This window comes from Triturus cristatus, chromosome 3_1 (genome assembly GCF_964204655.1).
Source record: "Triturus cristatus chromosome 3_1, aTriCri1.1, whole genome shotgun sequence".
Classification (NCBI taxonomy): Eukaryota; Metazoa; Chordata; class Amphibia; order Caudata; family Salamandridae; genus Triturus; species Triturus cristatus.
Genome location: NC_140583.1, coordinates 1,119,859,427 through 1,119,884,198, shown reverse-complemented (window position 1 = coordinate 1,119,884,198; position 24,772 = coordinate 1,119,859,427). Strand labels below are relative to the sequence as shown.

General features: G+C 44.1%; 1 protein-coding gene across 1 annotated transcript in view; it reads right to left on the bottom strand.

Annotated features, from left to right (window-relative positions):
• Positions 1-24,274, bottom strand: part of LOC146861608 (contactin-associated protein-like 5) — a 1,183,739-nt gene extending 1,159,465 nt beyond the window's left edge. The window contains exon 1 of the mRNA XM_085646457.1: positions 24,143-24,274. Within this exon, the coding sequence (XP_085502583.1) occupies positions 24,143-24,224 (82 nt within the window). The 5' untranslated portion in view covers positions 24,225-24,274. The remainder of the gene's footprint in view (positions 1-24,142) is intronic.
• Positions 24,275-24,772: the final 498 nt, after the last annotated feature.

Genomic DNA, 24,772 nt, shown 5'->3' with positions numbered 1-24,772 from the left:
GATGTTTTTCTTAGAATGGCTCAATATCAACGGCAATTAACTCAGATTTACAATAACACATAGCAAGACAGAGATTGTCTTTCTAGACTTAATAATAAGACAGATAGACGGAGAACTATTCACCTCATTGTATAGGAAACCCACTGAAAGAAAACACATGGAGCTCTATGGTAGCAACCACCCACGGGCCATACAGGATTCACTCCCATTCTCACAGTTTGTCCATATTAGGCAAAACTGCAAATTTAAAGAGGATTATTTCCAAGAAGCCTTGGCTGACAAACTTATGTCTAGGGGATCCCAAGGCAAACTAGTACGCAAATCAATCAAAAGAGCCTGGTACTGCCCACGAGATATCCTCCTTACACATAAAGCAAAGAAGGACACTCCCAATTGTATAGTATGTGTAACAACCTTTTCACCAATATCCAACAAAGTGAAAAAATGCATTCTAAAACACTGTCCTACACTGAACAATGGGGAGATCAACATTGAACGCCCCCTTTTTGCTTTTCGCAAAAACTGTAATATCAAGGATCATTTGGTCAGGGCTAGTCTCCAATCAAATAAATCTACACACACCCTCAAAGACTACTGTGGTCTCCCCTCTTTAACAGGCCACACTCTAAATGTGGCAATTATGTTGCATGTCAGTTTACTATTGAAAAGTAAAGATTTTGTATTTGAAACCATCGGAATTTCTCTAGAACACTTTTCTAACTGTAATACTTCCAATGTAATGTATGCAATCTTGTGCACTTGCAACCTGATTTACACTGGTCAAAAGACACAAAAAGTAAGGATTTGCATCTGTCAACATTGAAGCTGACTCTACTGCAAGGTACCAAATTCCCTGCTCATGGAGCACTTCTCTTCAAAAAGACACACAGAGGACGATATCTGATGGCAAGTAATCAGTGTGGTGAAACCACCACCCAGGGGTGCAGTCATCAAACAAATCCTAAATGAAGAGGAACTCAAATGGATTCTCCATAATAAAAGCCTGTACACTGGTCTGAGCTGGATGGAGGATGGGATAACTCTCATATAGTCCCCTACAAACTATCCAGATTGTTCATATATTTATAGACACTCTTGACATACTTTTTAATTGTAATCAAGAAAATGTGACTCGCGGGACTCGGCAAAACGATGCTATTTTGTTTCACGTGCTTTTTATTCTCCTCTATTTTTCACTAACGATATTATTTACAATGTGTTCCATGCTCTCAATGCATTCATGTGTTTCATTGCTCTTAATGCATTTATATTCTACCTACTATTTACATATTATATTTTTCAGCAATTGGTTCTAAGAAGATTTGGGCATTCCGCTAATTCAGTTTAATATAATGTGCAAATGTTATTCTTATCCAGTTCTATATTACGTTTAAACCACTTACAAATATTGTCATCTGATCTGTTTCACATAATGATTGTCTGCACCACTTAACTGTTTTATTCTTCACCTATGACCTTCAAACCCTTTTTTGATTCAAAATATCTCCCTTCCAATATTTCTGTACAGTTTGACCCTCCATGAAGTTATCATGCCACTGTTTTCCTGTCCTTTGTCTCTCAACATTTAGTCCCAAAGGGACTTGTACCATAAGGTTTTCCATACTGTTCCACACAACAGTTGTACATACCACTTATTTTATCTATTCTAATCTTGTCTATTACCCTATCTTGTTCTTCCTATTTCAGTTATTTCCCTCTCAATATGGCTACACTGTTTCATCTCAATTCCATACACCCATAGGTCACGCCCCATTGCGTCATCACGCCACTGTCTCCCGGCCTCCTTTTCCTCACATTCCAATTATTTCACTCCCCGACATAGATGATCACAGCCAGGCGCGCAACACCCATTGGACTCAAAGGGCTTCAGCCCCTCCCGTCGTGTGTGGCAGCCCGGGATGAGACAGCTTCTCGGGCACCCAAACAGCCGCACCCGAGCACTTCACAGGTATTTAAAAGACCATTTGCATGTTAATGAGGCCTTGCTGTTTCACCCCTTCTAAGAGCCCCTGCAGCTCCACTCTGCCTATTGCTTAAAGTTTCAGCCCCCCCCCCCAAATTTTTTCTTAGCCCCCCCCAAAATGTGGCTCTAGTTGCGCCTCTGATCACAGCGGATGCTCGTGATCACTCTCTCTCCGAGGTAAGACTCATGCTGCATGCAGGAAGACTTCCTGCTCATGTTCACTTCATAACGCCCTTCACCTTAATTTCTCACATCAGATTCCCCTATATCGGTATCCACACAGTAGCGTCTCCCGTACCTGGACCCTGGATCTATTCCCATTTCTGTTAATATCTTACAGCACGCCTTCATAATATCGGTATGTACCTGTACAGTGACCTTGACTGCTTATTCCCTTACTATGCGCTCATTTCTCCCCTATTCTCCCTCGGAGGCACCCAATTCATGTGTTTCCTTGGAAAAAATTTGCATTCTTACATTGATTTCATTCGCAACTGTGCCTGCAAGCGCCTAAACGCCTATACTGTAACTCTTCCTTTTTACATAGGAGTCTTGCCACAACCGCTTAGTAAATACCACATTTATATCCACACTTGCTGTGATTGAGCTTCAGCTTGTGCATGTTCATCTACATGCTTCCTCACCATTGTTTGATCCTCTCAACAATATTGCATGCCCTTATCCACTCACTTTCCAATACTTATCAAGTGACTATGTTGAACTGTCAACCAAATTTTTTGATATATGCATGTCTCACGCACATATGAATGCATGCTATTAATTTTTACAAAATTCGGCATAGCAAAAATTAACTTGTTTCCGTGCCAGAAAACATTTTATATCCATGTACCCCCTTTTTTTCTCCAATTACAATATCTCCTTGTCAATCCCTCTTTTAGGCCCTAACAGGCATCTTTTCTCAGGCACTATTTGCCCTGTCCTGAAGATGATCCCAGAATTGTTCTAAAGGGATTGAAACATCATCGACATCTTGTACTCTGACACAAACACATTTTAATAATTATGATGTGCCATAGTACCCTAATGTAATTTATGCTTGCCTAACTGATTTTTTTTGGCCACGCCTCACCCATTGCCTGAGTTCTCCTTTCTTTTAATGTTGTACATGTTTCCTTGTAAGTTGTGGTTTTTCAATTAATTACATGAAATGATTCTGTCAAGTTGGACAGCAACATGTAGATATATATAAAGATCTCTATATAAAGATTTCCTCTACCAATCCTTTCTCTAATAGGTAGCGCTGTATCTGTAATAGACTTTGTACCCAAAGTCCCACAACATAAATTGGGTCACCTTGCTATTGTAAAACACACTTATGGCTACCTAGGGCCTACGTTAGGGGTGGGCTATGTGTAATAAAAGGAAAGTGTAAGGCTTGGCAAGAAATTTTAAATGCCAAGTAGAAGTGGCAGTAAACTGCACACCCAAGACTTACAATGGCAGGCCTGAGAAAGGTTTGAAAGGCTACTTGCGTGGGTGGCACTATCAGTGCTGCAGGCCCACTAGTAGCATTTAGATTACAGGTCCTGGGTATGTGGCATAGCATTTTACAAGGGACTTGTGGTAAATTAAATGTGCTTTTCAGATATATACCAATGTCACCATGTGCGAGTCGATGCAGATGCACTTTAGCACTGGTTAGCAGTGGTAAAGGGCTCAAAGTCCTAAGGCCAACAAAAAGATACAGCAAAAAGTGGAGGTAAGCAGGCAACAATTTGGGGGAATATTACCCTAAGGGTGACAGGTTTAACACATGGGAATTAATTAGATGGTACATTGCCCAGATTTCCTGAGAACGTTTTCTCTATGCACTGTGTGCTTATTTGAGCAATGAGCAACGATTTTGTTGAATTAGCTTGTTGTTCTTCCTTAGTGACTGATGCTCATAGTCATTTCTATTGATACAAGGCTTTTGATTAAATGTTGTTCATGAAATTGTGTTATTTTGATTAATATATTGGTGAATACGACCACAAGGGACCTTTTTTCTTTATTGCTTTGCCTCTTTTTCCAGGGGGTCAAGGGCCGCCACTGTTACATAAGTATTTTAAACCTTTAAGGACATTGCAGCAAATGCCATTTAAAGCAACTTAATACCAGGAATCATGTATTTGAAAGGTTTTAAATTCAGTGTTGTTACTTGAAGACATTTGTCTTCGCATCATGTCTCACACCTTCAGCATGCTGTGGCATATATTCTAGAGGTGGGCAAAACTTGCAGAATTTCACACCCTGGAATTCCATAGAGTTACACAAAAACTCTGCGAGATTCTGCAGAGTTCCACCCATGGGCGGAATGGACATGTTGCACTGGTAGCTCTGTGAATTAGCACAATAAACGTGTTCCGCGCTGAACAATCAGAACGAATGGCACTACACTGCACGCCGCTTGAGCTGATTTTGAGCTGATTTTGCTGCTGCTCAAGAAGATTTTCTACTCAAGCTGCAGCCTTCTGACAGCAAATAGTTGCAAACTCACGTGACCGGCCGTGTTAGAAAAATCTCACCGGATGTCCTCCTAGTGACTGGAAATTGCACTAGGGAATGTCAAATCTTGTTTGTCAACTTCTCATCCTGGAGCCACGCTCAAGAAAAAATTCTGTCAAGCGATGATTGGCAGAATTTGCCAGACCCAGATTAACGCAGAGTCACCAAAATTCCATCAATTCCATTTGTCACAAAGAAACTGTGCACATGACAGAGCATGAACTCTGACAGCAGAAGCGATCTTCTAATGGCAACCATACATATATGAGAATTGCAAAACCCATGCATAGTAATCCAGAACAAATGTGACTGTATCCAGCTTGATGTAGTCCAACGGAACCATACATATTCCTGAATCCTACATTGCAACACCATGTCAGCATCCCAATCACACACTGTTAATCTTTTCTTGTTGCACTGTATTGTGATATATGATGTCTCTACACCTTGCCTAACTGTCTGGTTATAAACATTTGTGTTAGATCCACACAGCACCAAGTTGCAGACCACAAGCAAAAATACAAGTTGACAACCCGTGGATTCTAAATATTGAGCAGCAATATAGGTTGTGTCTCAGTTACACAACGCATCTATCTCCAGTATGAATGATATTTGACCGAAGATATTGTGGGAAACTAAAATACAAATGAAGGAAAAAACAGACCAGAGGAACTGTGGGCAGGCACAAATGGATTTAGAATGCACGCCGATTCAGGAAAAGGTACTTGCAACCCGGGACATTGGATCACATGTGGAATCCATCACATGGACTCTATGGAGGAGCATGGAGGTATCTGTTCGTTCTGTTAATGGCACGTCTTTAAAGAGCGTTTGTGGCTACATCTGCGTTTGCAACTGTCATCGATGTTTCCACTCCGCCTGGGTGAAATGTAAATTAGACTTGTGTAATTTGCATAATTTTGGGAATTTTAAATGATGCTTGTTATGATAAAATTCACAAAATCAAGTCATTACGCCATATAACATAATTATGCAGCATTTATACATATATACCATAAATACATATAGGTAACCAAATGCCGCCCTAAGGTTGAAAAAGACATCGCCAAGGGATCCGTGTAGAAAGACTTTTAATGTTGTGTGTTCTTGGTAGACACTGAAAACTGGCCAGCTTCAGCTATTGTTACCCTTGGTTTGTTGTTCTGAGGATGACTTTGCTTAACCGCATTGCATGGGGTCAAAATGGCGACAAAGAATCTACTGGACTGATATTTCTTATTGAAATATACACATTGGACTCTTCTTCGGAGTCATGTTGAGAATGTGTAATTTAACATCCCCTAGTGACATATGTTTATCTGTTGCATATGTTTTTTACACAGCACCAACATACTAGTTTGAACAAATGTCACTCTTCACTTTTGCTGAGTCATTTTTGGAGCACCTGCAATGGGATGCAATATGTTGAATTAGATTCACTGTATGAATTTATCCCATTGTGTTTGGATCATAATATTCACCCTCGGAGATTTAGGCTTAAAAACTCTCCCAGGTTCCCAGGGTTACATGGTTGCCCCATAATAGCGTTGCCGAGACCACTCAGGCATTCAGCATGTTTATTTTGCCCTCATCTTGGACTACATAAGCGGTCTCCAGCCTCAAGTCAGAGGCTCATCCGTATAGATAGCGGAAATTTAAATGAACGTGCAAATTGAACAGAACTTTGCCTTGGTTAAGGGGAATATGAGAATAAGGAAAGGGGTAGAAATAAACACAACAGAAAGAGAAGGAAGGAGGGAAGCAACAGCAGTGATTTAAGAAAAAGAAAGGAAATAATGAAGAGGGGAAAGGGTGTAGGGCTGAAAAAGAGAATGAGTGAGAAAGTATAGGAGGATAATGGATAATGAAAACGTTGTAACTTTTCAATAAAAAAAGTTTTTGCAGGTTCCATTAAGGTCTGCACATGTACAACCTGGGTAACAGCCTCACAAGCTTCCCTTCTGTGTATAGGGGCAGGTATGACCCTAACTCAAATGCCAACTTTTCAAGATAATGAGGGTGGCATCTGCGCAGGATCCTCAACACTGGGCTTTCCTGAGGTTCTAAGGTTGCTGCCATGGTGGCAATTTTGGGACGTCATGAATAACGACATTCGTTAGAAGTAGCTAAAAAAGAGTTAGAGGAGAGATTTCAGTGTAAGATCGAACGGCCACCTCTTCTCTGACAAATTACGACTACATCCCTTACCTTCTGTAGTTGATTTATTGGAAAAAGAAAAGCGAGGGGATGAAAAGCGGAGATGAAGCCTGGTGGTGATCAGCTTCTCGAGTTGTGGTTGTCATCCTGGTACCTCAGCTTGACCCAACTTTGTGATCCTGGGGAAATCTCCTTGTGTTTTAGATGCCTTCTCTTATTGATCATGCTCAGCACTGGTGCAGTTTGTTGCATGTGCAAAATAAAAATATTGATTAAGAGTGAACAAGATTTTGGACACAACAGGCATAAAGATAAAAAGAGCATGTTCAAGAATAAGCGTATGGGGGCGCGGGGCTGAGCACCAGCTAAGATGGCCACCCAAACTCGCAGCAACAATTGAACACCAACGGATCTGCCGACACCGCATCAACATCAGAGTCATCACCTATGGAAATGGGGTGGTCACACTTAGTGGAGTGTCTGGAGATTGGGTGGCTAATTCCGGGACGCAGAGGGCCCACTTGGCGACAAGTTGAGGCCTACGAGGAGCCACAGAGCTGAAAGACTGGTGCAGGCTTGGGCAAGGGTCAAGCCGCAAACAGCTGGAAACTGCTCTGTCCTGGGCCAGTGAACTGAGGCGCGGGGTAGTTATAGCTGTGTGTGGCCAGAGTGCCTGCACGACCCAACGCCCACATGAGAACACATCTGCAACCTTGGGGCGCTATGAGCTGCAGCCACCAAGGATTGTCTCAGAGGGCTCCGTCCAATTAACACAGCCCAGCCCTTGAGGAGGTGACTGCCGCGTCTCCCTCTGTACCGCGGACACCGCACAGTGTAATGCGTGTAGACTTGAACGGGCATAATAAATTGAGCCCATTACCATCACTTAAAATTTGAAAGCTGTAGGATCACGTTGAGAAACTTTAATTTCCTGAACGAGCCTTGGTATATATGGGGCATGCTGTTCCAGTGCTGTCAAGGATGTTTCACAGCACCAAAAACATATTTGATAAATCGACCCAGTTCAGCAGATAAGAGCACAGAGGCGGAATTAGAATAAGTGATGTGTCTAGTACGGCACAAATTGGTCACGATGTGAAGATGGAATTAAAAGTCATGTCCTTTGTTCCATTTCAAGCAATCCAGGTACTGGGCGGCAATTCTCGCCAGGAAATGAGTAAAGTAGAGAGAGTGTGGATGTATTTGCATTTTACATATTCAGCTGATTAGAAGAAAGGTAGAAATATTCCTAACATAAGTTTAATATGGAAGAAGGGCATATTGTGAAGTGAATGTTGCCTGAGCACGTAGTGAAGGAGTAACGTCTGTGTGACATGTGCAGCAGGATTTTGATACATTGGAAACAGTATTTGGTTGACCCAAAGCTTAATGGATTTTTTTTTTTTTAAATTAAAGCATTAATTGCAAGTTATTTTTTTTCCCCTGGCCCATGGCACCACTTTCGGTTTTTTTGCACCGTGTAGTTAAACGGAGTGGAATTCAACTGGAAGCTTGGCAGGCGGGGTAGCAGGGGGGTGCAGAACAATGGTATGCCCTCTACAGAGGACAAGAGAAGACACACTATTTCACCAATTACAGGCAAATTACACCATGACCGCCAGTCTGTCCAGGCTTGTTTACCAGTCCCACTTTGTATTTTGAGACTTGAAGTTTTGCATTAAAATGTACCTATTTCTCACTCCTCAATTATTCTCTCCGGGACAGCATGAGCCCTTCGGAAAATTGGCAACAAACTAATTATAAAATAAAATACTCTACCTCAGCCTCCTTATGGCATTATAAGAGTTTCAAATCGGACGGTAGGGCGCTGTTCCTTGAGAAATGGGCACAAAAGGCATCCTCTTTGTAGGAGAGTAGGGCACCACCTCTGACCCTGTACCATTCTCCCACTTCAAGCTCAAATTCAAGTTAGAAGAGACAGATTTGTATCAGTACTAAGGATCAAAGGCATCATCGCCGAACAGAAACCCTTTAGTACTCCGGTCCTTCCAGGCACAGTGAGAAAGGAGCTAGAGGGGGAGACGATGCTTACAAACTTTATTCCATTCTAACCCCGAAATCTGCCACTCTCACAAAATAAATTCCAAGTAAATGTGAAACTATCCGGGACAAAACAAATGCCTCACATGCCCAGGCCCTAAACTGGCCCTCCATCTGGTCTAGCCTTATGACTAAGACTGCACCATTCCTAGTACAATGGAGAGTTTGGACCGCTTATATGGCCCACTGGACCCCTTCCAAACTCTCCAAACTTGGTCTCTGGGAGTCAGAGAGTTGCTTGAGCTGTGGAGAAGAGATAGGGGGCCTACAACACATGCTCCTCGAATGCATGGTCTCTAATACATGCTGCCATGAGATTGGCGAATTTATCGCCCAGATTCTGCATACTAGTTGGACTTCTGATCTCGTCTCTATAGCACTGGTCGCTCTCCCCCAAAAACACCCAGCCGTCTAAATGAAGAGGAACGTATTCTATGGGACATACTATTTTCTACCGGTCATAAATCCATCCTGTCAGAAGAGAAGGAACGCGCCAAATGATCATCCCATACATGGTGGGTGTGGCTCCAATTAAAGGGTGGGGGGCGGACACTTCACTGAACACATGCATGAAAATCTCATCAAAGAAAAAACGAAAAATCTGGCCTAAACTCGGACCATTCACTTCTAACCTTTTCCTGACATAAAATCCTATTCCCTCTGAACCAGAAGAACATACTCGACATCCCTCCCCCACCTCCTAAACTAGAAATACACACCATATACTAAATTCCCTTTAAAAAACTCTGATGTCCATGCGCCCCCAACCGCACTCCCAAACCCCTCTCCTCCTCCTACATCACCCACTGCCGCTCCTCCCCCCTCTTCTCCACCACTTCATTCCCCAACACTCCCTTCTGACCACCTCCACCTCCCCATCCTATCTTTCCTCGCTGCCCCCAATTCTCTCTCCTATGCTCTTCGTATTTTCTTCTTCTGTCTTTCCTTACCTCCATTTGCAAATACTGATATTAGATTGGGTAAACTATCGCAATGCATGCCTCCTATGCATTTACTGCATCATATGTACCTCCAGCTATCACATAATGATTGTCATATTATGACTGTATAAGAAAGGTCTTGGGTATACCTTATCCTAAACACCATACCCCCTGCATGACGGGACTTCCTTTCTCTCATGTTGTACTGCCTTTGCATTGCTTTTTAAAATGTCAATAAAAATAATTTGGTATAAAAACAAATAAATATTTCTGCTTAAAAAGCACTGCAGGCTAGCTGCTGTTTGATACAAAGCCTGGTTAGCCGAAAGTGTTCCATACGACATGACGTCTGTTGTAAGCTATGGTTCTGACTGTTTTGATAACGTTATTGTGTGCTTGGGGACTAACCATGGTTAAGGCCCTATTTATACCACACTAACTGCTGTTACTTGCCCATTTCCACAGTTATCCACGTTAGTTAAAGGTGAGGGTGCATAATGAGTGATGGCAATAACAGCTGTTAATGCCCAGCAGATTGTGGGCGATACGGCAGCTGTGGTAAATCTCATCCAATTTAGATTTTTTTTTAAAGTCCCTCTGCTTCGTATTAGAGATAATGAAATGAGGTGACACTCCATCAGCAAGTACCACTGACATTTCTTACATGATCGCATGAACAATTGGTGAGAAGTGTATAATTGTATGCAGTGTTTTGAAATATATTTAATCTAGGACCCTATAGTGGCAGCCTATATCCCAGGGCCCATAAGCTTTTAGTAGGTGGAAGAAATGTGCTACAGTAGACCCTTCTGGACAGGGATTATCAGAGCAAACCAACTTAACCTGCCAAGGGGAACAACTCCCGACCAATCTTTCCCAGACACAATTCCAATAATAACATGCTTTGCCCAGCGTTTGACTTACATTGTAGTTGTCATTAAAAAGGTGGCAGTTCTTGTGCCTTACAGCTATTCACGGTATTGAGCGGAGCTGCATTTACGAGGTCGCATTCAGTGTAAGTGGGTGTAAAATTCTTCTGCTGGTTTTGCAGTGGGTTTCCAGCACTGCAGCACTTTTCCACAATGATTCCCTTACATATTACTACGGGCGGTGACAGGCGCCCCCCCCTCTCGTGTGTGGCAGCCCGGGATGAGACAGCTTCCCGGCGCACACACAGCCGCACCCGAGCACTTCACAGGTCTTTAAAAGACCTTGTGTATGTTAATGAGGCCTCGCTGTTGTTTCACCCCTTCCGAGAGCCCCTGCAGCTCCACTCTGCCTATGGCTTAAAAGACTCAGCCCCTCCCCCGAATTTTTTCTTAGCCCCCCAACCCCCCCCCCCCCCCCCCGAAATTTGGCTCTATTTGCGCCTCTGGGTGGTGAATAAAACCAATAATCGCACCTCAAATCGTGTAATCATTTCGAATCATCCAGCATCTTGTTTCTTTGCGTTGGGTACCATTATGAATGACATCATCTATGAGGCAAAACATTGTGCAATCAAGGTGGTTAACTACTAATGTTTGAGGACACTCACATAGCTCAAAGAGGCACAGAGCATTGCGTTGGGCTACTTAGCACTATAAAAGGCTGGTCTGTGCACTGTGCCCCGCGACTCGGCACAACCCCAAATCACGGTCAAAACCTGGTCCTTTCTCAAGTGAAGAATAAGGTTCATGCCAATTGTTTGTAAATCAGAGGTTTAAAATAACGTGCGTGCACTTTCAGGAAAGACCTGCAGACACTTTCAGTCCAATTCACAGAGGAATGAGGTCATCTTTATGTAAGTGGTCAGTGCTTGTGATCTGCATAATGGACCCTTTTCTCAGGATTTACAGTGTTAAGAAGGCCACCTTGGTGATCCAATAAAACGAAGATATGCCACAGGACAATTAGGGTAAAAATGTATAAGTCTACATTTTATCCTCTCAACTTATTTCTCCAGATGGAAAACAGCACATCACGTATAGAAAAGCCTTACCCTGCACCCCCTGAAAATTTGAGGGTGTGTATCAAATTGCCTCACCCTATTTGCAAAACGTATCCCAACATTTTCAGGGCTGAAATTAGATTTACAATTTCAGATTTGCATGCCATTAGGATTGTATTTAAGATTTACACGGTTAAGGATTTTCTGCAGAAATTAGTGAAATGTGCTATTAGAAGACGGGTTACATTCTAATTAGCGAATTAGGCTTTGGCGATTACAACTAGAAAATCCTCTTTTCCATGAATCAGCCACAATTAAATTATATAACGCTAGTTAAAACAGGCTATTATTGAATATATGATTTGATCATGCAACAATAGGAACAATCAAGGCTAGGGGGCTTGTTGGACGCAGAATGGACCGCTGCTGTTTAGGGGAGGGGGTGGGGGACACGCCCTGGATACATTCAGAATGAATTGGCGAATGCTTAACTCTAGATTTAATCAGCCATTCTTCCTTAAAATATTTTTGATTAAAGGTAAAGTAGGAGGGGAGTCCCTTGTACTACGTTCGAGTCAGTGCCGGGTTAAGCTGTGTGGCAGTCTGTCATCGCCATTCCTATGTTCATTTCTGTCTACCTTGCTTCCAGTGCTGTGAAGCAGTGCTTAATTTGAGGCAGCGGTTTCCGGAGCTCGGTATCAGCACTTAATTGACAACTGCGGCACTTATGACAGCTGTCACATAGTGGTGCTGTTTGTGCAATTTAGCGATGAGAACAACAGTTGTTTATTTTCAATATGCATCACAAACAACCAATAGCTGCTGCCCAAGCCATTCCTATAGCTTTATTCTATAGTGCTATCTCTGAATTGGCAGCAGTGTGATGCTAAGTAGTTGTGTAGGTACTGTCACTGGCAATGCCGGTAGTAGCAATGGGTGGTACAAGCTGGGGCGCCCTCCTGACGAGGGACCTGACACTTACTATTTTTACAAATTAAGCACTGTTGTGACGGCAGTTGAAGGAGGTGTGCTTACATTTTAACTCATCCTAACTTAATCAGACCACTAACTCATTCCATTGGGAAAAAACACCCTGTCTTCTCCCCTTGTATCTGAAAAGGAGACCTGTGGCTAAACTTTAATAATTGGTCATTTGAGAAGTGGGTTTGACTTTTGACCCACAGATACATGATTCTTGGCAGATCTGCTCATCTATATGTATACACAAAAGAACTGTTCATGAACAGGTCTTTTGTGTATACATATAGCGTAGTGAGTGGGGGGCGACCTGTTTGCTCCTTCCCTCTGTAGCTCCTTGTTGATTGAAGATCTGCTCATCTTCCTGTGGTCTAATTTGTAAATATGTGTATTCTACTGTTGAATGCAATCTGTCTTCCACATATGCATCAATAGCACCCTTTTGTGAAAAAAAATAATAATCTGATCCCAGTAAGTGAATGTACCGCCTTGTAAATGTGAACAGTGTTTATGGTCGAAATGTTTTAATAATTAAAACGTTTAATTTCTAGAAGAAAAAACACCATTTGACCAAGAACAATTGCAAGTATGCTCAATGCCAACAGAAGGAAGCAGTGAGCTAAAGACATTTTTAACAGAGTGACTTAATTATACACTGCGCCTAATACCACACTTCTGCCCGTTTAAAGCACTATAAATTACATTTATAATTATTACAGAATTTAATGGTATTGAGATTACCGACCTCAGAAGGATGTACAGCAGAGTCTGCCTTGCAACTTGCAGAGTGACACATCTCTGACCCGGACCTGTTCATGATCTAAGCCAGTGAAACTCAACCTATGGCCATCCTGTCCTTTACATGCTGCCCCCTGGGCAATAGCAGCAGTGGGCTGCAGTTTTCTCGACTCAGCACAAACATTTAAAAAAAATGTAAATATACAGCAAGTATTTATTTAAAGCTTAATTGCAGTTAAAGAAAGGAAGTAACTAGGGTGTACTGCACCCCTTATCTTAAGGGACACCATCATTCTAAAGACAACAAACGTAAAAATCTGATAGTCTCTTCAAAATTCTAAAAGTGCATTGCATTAACCTGCAGAACCGTTTCACCTTAGTAAATCAGATTACAGCTGTGAATTCACATCTGTTTTTAATTGTAAGTTTCCCCATCATAACAATACTGCCATTAGTGATTACATCCAAACACAGAAGATTATGTAGATCACCCATCCTGAGGTCATGTATTTCGATAATGAAGAAAAAAGAGGGAAACTGAAATAAAACAATTGCCCAGGATCACAACATTTTGGTCAAGTTCAGAAGCTGGGATTCATCCCAGGTTTTCTGGTTCCACACTGTGCAATTCAGTTCAGCCACAGGATGTACGTGCTTAGCTTCCCCTACAACCACTTTACGCTCTCACCCAACCACCCTCCCCACTGGGACCAGTGTGGCCTTCAGTCACACCAAACTTTTCGGCCCGGGGAAAATGTTTGTGAGTCCCCATGCTCTAAGCAATCCTGGCACGATAAATCGGGGAAAGCAATACACTTGATAAGTTTGCTGATTGATTGACGTTTGATATGTATCTCGATACCAACCTGCGAACACGTGGATACATTATTCAATCAAGCAGGACTGGAAGAGGATTTCAGGCTTGGGTGGGCCGAGGGCTCCTCTGACCGCCCAGTCATAAAAGCTGCTCTGAGGAGTCAGTATACAATTTCTTTAATGGAGCTTATGTGATCAGCTGCAGCGGACAAACATTGCTACTTCCTACTCTACCAGGAGTTTTGGAATAGTTCATGTTTCTCTCCAGACCTGCTTAAAAACCTATGTCTTTTTAGGGTAGATTGCCAGAAAATTGGCAGTGAAATGTAGCGTTTGGCCCCAATTTTTAACTCAAGCCAAAGAACTTTGAGACAGTATTAGTCCCCTCACCACACTCGCTCCGTCAACGAAATATGAGGTCTGATGTTAAACATTTTGCCAATTTCCTAAGAACGATGGGCCTTTCTCTTCATTACATGTAAAATAAATAATACCAACTATGTTCACACACAAATAAATATCTACCTGTGAGTGGGGCACTGAATCGGCTTTGAAACGTCCTAAGTGCTGCCAATCATAGGAAACACATTAGTGGGTTTAAATAGGAGTAGGTAAAGGAAGTCATTTGTCTAGGATCACGCAGTTTGAATAAGTATGGGAAGAGGGCATGCAGGGAATAGCTCATGGGGGTTGATTCTCTTGGGGCCACATACATTTCATCTTGGAGGTGGTCAGTTAAGTTTCAGGATTCATCTCTATGACACAGTGATGTAATTCACTGAGTGCCTGTATTTCTTTCTATGAGGGGTTGTTTTGGCCTCACTGCAGATCCTCTGATTAATGATGGGAATTGTTGGTGTTAGATCTGCAAGGCGTCAGGGCAGCTGGTGTGAGGCAGGCAGGGTGTTCTGTGAATCCCTCACCAAGCCATCGGACAGGGTCAGGCAGAGGGGGTGGTGTGGGGCTACGCTACACTTGTTACCTAACCATAAAGCGATTTTACTGGTGGGAATTCCCAGCTGGCAAAATGTGATCCTGTGCGCATGCACCGGGCAAATCCATGCGCAGGATCAACCTGTGGGTTCTCATTGGAGTAGGTGGTATCCGCTTCGGGGGCACTTTTCCCAAAATACAATCAGCACCAATGCGTTTATTTGTTTCTGTCAGAAAAAGATTCAATTACCAGGTCAATGTATATATTTCAGGAGACGTGTTCCCACTAATGCTGGACAATGTTGGCCTCTTTAGAACTGGTGATAGTAGGGGACGGGTTAACGGCTGACTCACTCACCTAACATTCGCTTGTGACTGGAATTTGTTAGTTTCCTTTCCTTATTTTGGGAGGAAGTTACTGTTAGGTCTGTCTTTTCACCTGCCTCATTTGAATAGCGTTAACGACAGGTGTAATCTGCAAGTGACTCCCTCTGAACTTAGCCTCCTTGTAGGTAGTGCTTTAAATGTGCTGGTGCTCACAGGTACTGAGTACAGGCACTTCTTATTTTTATCACTCTGTGTACTGGCACTTCTGTACTGCCATGGAGAGTACCGGTACTCATGAAAGGGTAGGCTCATTGGCCTTCAGTGAGGGTAGCCTGTCTCTTTGACAGCCATAGACTTTTATAGCCCTGAGCTGAGCCCCCCCCCTGAACTATTCAGAATGGGCTCATGTGCATGATATCCGGGTGTTCACCATCATGCTGTTTTGCAAGGAATCGAGGCAGCCCAGTGACAGCACAATTTAGAGAGCCATGGGAGGTAAGAAGGTTAAAGGGGCTTTATTCCCACCTGTTTTTTGGTGAGTGTCTACTTATGTTTGTCTGTTGCCTGCTTGTGTGTTTTTGTGGGAGAGCAAAGCAAAGTAAATATTACGAAATAAGGAGATGTTAAAATATCACTGTGTTTGGCTTTCATTTGGATAACAAATGATCATGTTTTGTTGGTAGAAACACATTTCTCATATGTTTTGGTATGTGCTGTAACTAGAATAGAAATCAATACGCATCGCATGTCTTGCCTTTAGCTCCGCCCACTCGCCACATTTAAATGAGTACCTGCACTATTTTTCCCCATTTAAAGCCCTGTTTATAGGGGAGAGAGGCAGAAAGGGAGAGACAGGGAGACACATGTCATTGGTGTGTCCAGGTGCCTGTGTGTGTATGGGTGTGCGTGTGTAAATATTGTATATCTGGTTTTGCCTTTGTGCACGTGTATATAGCTGTGTTTGCGTGCCTGTGTGCGTGTATATGCATGTTTGCAAATATAGTGTAGGTGTGTAAGATTAGCATGAGTATGTCTGTGTTTTCGCCTCTCTGTATGTATTTCTCTGTATATTTGTGGGTGTCTGAGTCGGACTGTGTGCATATGTTTAGGTATAGTGTGTGTATGTTTCTGTTGGTGTGTCTCTGTGCGCGAGAAAGTGTGTGCGTGTGCATGCATGTGTGTTGGTGTGCTTGTGTCCACACTCCTGCTCACTTCATCAGGCTGAGGGAAGGGGTGAGTGATCGGTCTGTCGTTTCCCCTGTGACTTGAGGCTCCTACTGAAGTTGAACAGGAAACTGGTTCCAGTCCACATTAACCCTCATTAACAGCTACAAGTCAAATATCCTTCATGGTCCATTACAAATTACTGAAATGTGATTAAACTACAAATATAATGTCACTTTCACGGCTTCCATGATGAATCGGGAGGGGCTCTCCACACTTTGAGCTTTGTACAAGGTGCAACCAGAGGCGCAACTAGAGCCAAATTTCCGGGGCGGAGGGCTACTAAAATTTTTGGGGGGGCTAATTCTTCCAGCAATAGGCAGAGTTGCGAAGCAGAGGCTCAAAGAAGGGGTGAAAAAACAACAAAGCCTTCTTAACAAGTAAATGTTTTTTTACAGACCTGTGAAGTACTGGGGTGCGGCTGCAATACGACAGGCTTCAGACCAGCCAGCCTACAGCACCTCAAAAACTGCCTGTGTATGTGCCCTGGAAGTTGTCTCAGCCCAGGCTGACACACACGACTGGGGGTGGGGGGGGTGAAACCCTTTGAACTCTATGGCCGTTACCTGTCTGGGCACAACCTACATACAGTTTACTACGTGTCAGGCTCAGTCTTTTTACAAATGTATTTAATGTTTAATGCGGGAAATATACTGCCTCTTTAATATGGACAGGTAGGGGACACGAGACTCGGGCAAATGTACTAATCTGCAGTGCAAAAGCCTTCTGTGGTTACCCAGTTCTACTGATCTAGTGATTGTATAGCTTTCAGAGGACTCTTTGATATGAGGATGGCTTTTCACCAGTCTTTGTTTTAATGGTACCAGCGCTAAGCTTGCTGGGACTGGTAGTTTCACACTTTCTAAAAGTACTACTTCCCTACAAGCCCAGGGCTTTAAGTGGGCCGGGTCGCGCTTGTGCTGAGCAGTTCTAAAAAGCAGGTGTCAAGACGGCCCCTATCGGGCTCACCATTTTTGCCGTCACCCTCCAGGTTAAAAATAAATCTTCACCCTGCAGCAGTGCCACCCGTCACTGCCTTTGGTGTAACTTCGAAGAGACTCGTTATAGTTCTTTCACAGTCTCATAATTTCAGAACTGGAGTGCTGTTATATTGTATTCAACGAAGTCATAGCTGTTGCTTATGCAACTAACAATCTTTGGCAAAACCAATAGCCCTGGCTTGTTGTAGGTGTAAAGTTACTTGCTGTATTATATCTCTGTAAGCAATGACAGAAGCAGCAAAATACCAGTGGGGAGGCACACTATACTAAGCACAGATTTTCCGCTTACTGTGTTAAGCCACGCCCTTACTTGCATTGGCCACGCCCCTGTGAGAGACCCCCCAATTGTTTAATCCCACTTAAAGCCCTGTACAATCCCATCATTATCTGGCTGAAAAAACATCCGTGGATGAAGGTCATGACATGGGAACAGTTAGCATCCCATGCCATTTCCATCTGGCTGAACAGCTAAACTCAGCCAGTACCAGTGCTTGAAATGAGAAAATAGAAGTGCAGATACTCTGTACCTGAGTGCCTGCTTGTTTGTGAGAAGTGCCGGTACTCTCCAATTAAAAGTATTACGTTTTTCTTGGGAAATGCAGCTACTCTCCCAATCAAAATAATAAAAAGAGCTGGTACTCAGTACCAGGCAGTACCGGCCCATTTAAAGCACTGGCCAGAACTCATCCATAAGTTGTTCATGTGGCTAAACACAGTTAATTCAAGGCTTCGCAGCCTTCCTTCTCATTCAATGTCACATTATTTTGTGAAGAGAGGTACACCTGTCCCCTAAATGGGCATGTGCGACTGATTTGCATCAAGACAGATGTGCGCCATTGATATGCAGCGCTTCACAAAGACCCCAAAAGAATACATGTAAAAAACTGCAAACCTTCCTTTGGAACCGACATAGCCCCTCTGTATTATACGACATTCGTTTTAGACCAGTTTTACTAAAGCGCAGCACGCGTTATATTAGCGTTTACTGCCCCTCATAATGCGTTGTATGTAGATATGTGTAAATCTGCAGATTGGGCTCCCCTATTTTTGGGCGGAGTTGGAGTGGGAGGGGGATCCGTCCTGCTACGTTTTACTTCAGAGCTCTCTGACAGGCACACACGATTTAATTGTAATCCACCGTTTCAATTCGAGACTGGGATCCACCAGCCACAGTCCAACAGTGACCCCTAGTGAATCAAGAACAGAGGCTGCCAAAACGTACACAGCACCTTGCGGGGACAGCAGCCCGCAGGAGACCGCACATGCTTGCATTGAGCTTAGAACACACGATGACCGCCTGTCAGAGCTCACCCCTCCCCCCATAAACGTGTGGTCCCTTTGCTATGCGCAATGTTGTGCTGCACATGTGCATTTGGATCAGCTCCCGCCTGACTGCAACATTCTAAAAACGGTGCCAGTCGGTGGACTCCATTTTACGAGCAGCATTCTCGTTGATGGGGGAGATGTTGTGACAACAGTTATCGCAAAACATCTTGAACGTACATTCAGCTATTGCCGCGTTATAGTGTAAATGTAACACACGTGTCCGGCTATTACATATACCGTTCTTTCTGCGGTTTAGCCCCACACTTAACGCACTGAATTTTCTCAGATATGGGAGATGGTGAACACTGAGAAACAGTGAATTTGGCCAAGATAACACGATTTGGACGAGTGGAAAAAAGCACATTTGTAAAGGCGTGATGCCTGTAAAGTTTCCCACGGCTTTTCATCGCCCGCCATCCTTATGGCTCCTCATTTCCACCACAGCATGTGTGTGAGCCAGATACGCAGGAAAATTCGGGGCTCGCGGCTTCTTGGCGAGGTGCGGCTGCGTATATAAAATGGAGGCGGCCTCTAGCTATCTTGATTTTAACCTCAGCTTCACGACGCAAATCTAAATTAAAAGGTCGACCAAAATGTTCTGTTTAGTACGGGTTGGAAGCAAAGAACTGTGATAGCTGGTCTCGGGTTTTTAAAAAATAAATTTCAAATTATGAGCGCCACAGCTGCACACGGACACTATGCCTGGAAGGTGAGAGACTTTTAGATGCGTTATTAACGCAGCTCTGCACAGCAACACCAGAGTCTGAGAACAACCCGCTAGCACCTCCCATTCCTGGCTGTGTTTACAGAATAGCTTCGCCCTGGGACAGGAAGAAGGTTGTGGTGTCGCGCGCATGCATAATGATGGCTGCAACTTAGTGGTACACATGGTACGTGAACACGTCTTTTTTCAAAACAACAATATGCGTGAAAGAGCTGCTAGCTAGTTGTTAAAAGATTTTCTTTGAACCCCGACAGCTCCATCCACACCGGCATAAACCAATAATATTAGTCCCCATGCGCATGCATTGCCCGCTCGTGTCACTTACAGATAGATGCGGCCAGTGCCAGGTGACAACCGCAGACTATCAGCACGGTCAGAACCGTCCCCCAGTTGAAACCAGAATCCATGTCGTTCGCCCGGCGGCTTGTCCTGGGTAGAAGACTGCGGTCTAACTCCGGCGACAGCCTCTGGCCCAGGTGCCCTCGCCAGGCGCCTCGGGTCTCTGAAGCAGCCACTGGGTATTTGGGCTACAGCCGAGAGCGGTATGCTGTCAGGGTGGTGTCCTTACAGGGTAGGTCTGTAGAAGGACAGGCGCAGGTCCGGCTGTGTCAGGGTCTGGGACACTCTCTCTCAGCTGCGCTCCTGTGTTCAAACTGCAGCCGTCGGGTTCTTGGGATAACGTCGGAAACACCCAGGAAGCACTGAAGGCAGCAGCTGATGCAGGTACAGCGAGGCTCAGCGCTGAGACGATGCATCTACCCCTGGCGGCCCACGTGCACTGTCGGAGCCGTGCTCAGCAATGGGCAGGTAAACATTAGAGCTCAACCTCGTCCGTATATGTCCAACTCCTTATAGGGCAGCTTGGTCTATATAGGGGCCGCACAATGTTGCCAAGCCATTCCCTTACAGTGAGCAGTGTTTTCAATCCAGAGACTCTAAAAAGCTCCTTACAGCCCAGGCTCGCACTGTGCGCTGTTCACTATGGTCCAGAGAGTCTGGAGTGTTTACAGCGCTGAGCCCGTTCGCAGCTCCTTATCGCCCCGCGTGATCCATATTGCGAGGCTTGTTTCCAGCAGTGTCCCTGTTAGCAGCTCCACTCAGCCCAGCCTGGTCCAAATATGAGTGTATTTTGTCCAGAACCGAGGCGGTGAGCGGATCTCTACCCCAGCGAAGCGCAAGCAGCGAAATGTTCAGCACTGAGCTGGGGGACAGCTCCTAGAGTCCAGCCAGCTCCACACGTAGGAGCAGCGAGGCTCGGGTTCAGCTCTGTGCGGGAGAACACCACCTTATACCCCAGCCCATGGCGCCCCCTCCTCCCAGGGTAAGCCCCGCCCTCTGTCGACCGAGCTGCAGCTGCTGGGGATCCGCGGGTGATGAGATGAAAACTTCATGGTAACAGCACGACCAGCCCCCTTTGTCGCTGCTCTCTTACTGTGTGTGTGTTTGTGTGTTCCTGTTTTAAATTTCTGTGTTTTCACCTCTGGGCATGTGTTGTTCTCTGTGTATATGTCTGACTGTGTGTGCTTAAGTATAGTGTGTGCGATTTGTGTGTTTATGTAGTTAGTGATCGTGTCTGTAGTGCGTGTGTGTGTTTGCGTGCATATGTCCACATTCGTGTTACCTTCGTCATGCTGAGGGAATTGGAGGGGTGTCTTTCCTTCTGTGTTTTGATTGTGAAGCTGTTATTTTGAGTCAGACAGGAAAGTGGTTGCAGTCCACATACAACCTCAATAACAGCAGCACGTAAAATATCCTCAAGGGTCCACTATAAAATACTGAAACATCACAAAACAACGATCATAATGTCACTTTCACGTTATCTACGATCAAAAGAAAATAATTCATCTCACTTTGAGTTTTGTGCATGGTGCTATCTATACAAATTGGACTACATGGCCTGGCCTCGCTAATTGCATCACCGTAATATTCTAACGGCACTTAATATTTAATATTGGAAATAGACTGTCTTTCTAAACTGTATGAGCAAGGGACCCAAGGACCAGGCAGAGGGAGTCGTCTGCAGTGCAAAAGCCTCCCGAGGTGAACCGGTTCCACCGCTATGATGATTTAGAGGACTCTGTGGTACGAGGATGACTTTCCGCCAGCCTGTGTTTTAATGCCAAGAGTGCCAAGCATGCTGGTACTGGTAGTTTCACAATCCCTTTTAGTAGTATGGGTCTACAAGCTCAGCATGCTGACTCATGCAGGCTGAAGAAAAAACAAGCATTGGCAAATGCATTAGGTTTCGCCTATGTGATTAATAATAAGCTGTTTTATGTTGTAAGTTGGAGCTTGCTGAGTAGTTGTACACTATAAGTTACAGGAAGTCTGGTAAAGTGTTAGGACTTGTTTATGTACAAAAAGGCAATACATTATGCTGTTACTAGTGGTATAATGCGGGTAAGAAATAGCAACATTTTGAAAAATGAAACCAAAGAAAAAAATAATTTTGCAATTACATCAATGAATTCGATGTGTTTAGATGAGTTCAGACAACTTTTTGGCCCAGTGCCACTGCACCTGCAGCACCTATGAACTCATGCCCTTAGTGCCTGCAAGACAACTGCATTTGTGACTGCCTATTTACTAGTAAAATATAGCAATATTTGATATTTAGAGGAGGTATGACAACTTTTGGTTCTGGTGCCACCGCACCTGCTGTACTACTCAAACCGTGACCCTATTGTTTGTAAGGTAGCTGCTTGTGACTGTCTGTTTAGTAGTAACATATTGGAAGATTTTGTGTTTCGAATAGTTCTGACAACTTTTGGGCCCAGAGCGACTGCACCTGCTGGACCATTCAAATCAAGCCCCTTTTAACTTAAAAATAGCACAATTGTGTCTGCCTGTATAGCAGTATGATATAACAATATTAGGTGTTTAGCAGAGTTCTGTCTACTCACTGTACCTGCTGCACCATTCACATCATGACCCTTTTGTCTGCAAGGTAACTGCACTTGTGACTGACTTGTTGGTAACATTTGGCAATAATCTGGGTTTAGTGGGGTTCCTGGAGATCTTGGCCCCGGTGCAATGGCACCTGCTGCACTATTGAAATCATGAACCTGGTGTTTGCTAGATAACTGCCCTTGTGACTTCCTGTTTAGTAGTAAACTACAGCAATAGTATGTGTTTAGAGAAGTTCTGACAAATTGTGGGCCTGGTGCCACTGCACTTGTTGCCCCATTCAAATTATGACCCTGTTGTCTGCAAGGTAATTGCAATTGAGGTTGCCTATTTAGGAATAAAATAGAGGAATATTAGGTGTTTAGTGGAGGTGCCTAGAGCCTTTATTCTCGGTGCCACTGTATCTGCTGCACTATTGGAATCATGACTAAGGTACTAAGGCATGAATAGCAAATGCCACAAACGTTATAAGGCTAAAGCAAATAATGAAAAAGCAAGCATTCCAGCATACTGTTAAATGATGTCTGCTTCCACGGGGAAGGTATCTTATCTTGACAGTGAATGGGGATTAAACAGTGTGAACAACTTTAGTGTAAGTATCCTAAACCTGTGTAGCCAGGGGAAGTCAACAAAAAAAAGTTCCACACAAAAGCAAGTTAACACATTAATTTGACATTGGGAACTGATAAGAGCCCCTTTTAAGAAATATTAAATACAAGAGATTTCACAACCACAGCATAAGCACTTTGCAGGCAATTCCTAAAAATGGTAGATGGAAGTCGTGACATGGCCCGCTAACCTTTCACACCTTTTTAAACTCTAAAACGAAACACACACCAACTCTTTGAAAATAAGAGCTTATCGCTGTTAAATGACTGCTAGCCTAGAAGGCTCTAAAATACAACTCAACTGCCATTTTGCCAAATATTTTACGAAAATAGAAAAAAAAACAGCAAATAATTATACTATCCCAGATGAAACCATAATTCCTGAACTACTAACCGGCAAAGCTTCAAATCATCCTGCAAAGCAGCGAAAGGAAACATCTGGAAAACTCATGTTTAGCTATGTCGAGGATCAGGCCTCAGGCGCAGCTCTGGCCTCAGGAGCAAGAGGTTTATTTGCTCCCTCAACAAATACTGACGGGCCCTATTAATACATCTGAACAGTTGTTTAAAAAGTCGTTCGGACACACTCAAACCTTTTACTGTGCACGAGGCATCTCCTAGAAAGTCATTCCAACTTCATTTATACTTTTGATACTTGTCTTGATAATTTTTACGGATTGTATACAATGATTTGTGAAATCCGAATTTATTGGTAAAACTTTAATTAATCCAGCAATACAATTTGTTATATCTATTTTCTTTTAAACAGGCATCATAATACCAGGACTTCCTGCTCGCCCCGTACTCTCCCATAAGTGGTTCAGGTGACTAAACATAGCACATATAATTCAAGGCTTCCCCGTCCTCCTTCTGGCTTCAACGTTACATTTTTAGCGATGAAGGGGGGACGCTACCGACATCCATCAGAAACCAGTAATAACACCCCCATGTGCATGCATTGCTCGCTTGTGTCACTTACAGATAGAAGCGGCGAGGGCCAGATGACACCCGCAGACAATCAGCACGGACAGGACAGTCCCCCAGTGGAAGCCAGAATCCATGTCGTTCGCCCGGCGGCCTGTCCTGGGTAGCAGACTGCGGCGACAGCCTCTGGCCCCGGTGCACTCGCCAGGCGCCTCAGGTCTCTGAAGCAGCTACTGGGTATTTGGGGTACAGCCGAGAGCTGGCTTCTGCCAGGGTGGGGTTCTTACAGGGTAGGTCTGTGTAAGGACAGGCGCGGGTCCGGCTGTGTGAGTGTCAGGGTCTGGGACCCTCTCTCTCAGCTGCGCTCCTGTGTTGAGCTGCTGCCGTTGGGTTCTTGGAATAACGTCGGAAACACCCAGGAAGCACTGAAGGCAACAGCTGATGCAGGTACAGCGAGGCTCAGCGCAGAGACCATACACCTACCCCTGGTGGCTCCACATGCACTGTCGGAGCCGTGCTCAGCACTGGGACGGCGGACAGCTCTCTACCACCGCAGTGGGCTGAGCAGCGGGGCTCGTGTTCAGCGCCGGCAGCAGGAACGTGTCAGTTCTAGGCTCGCAAACAGCTCCTTGCAGCGCACCCTGGTTCATATATGTACAGCGCGCTACAGCGTCGCCTGACCCAC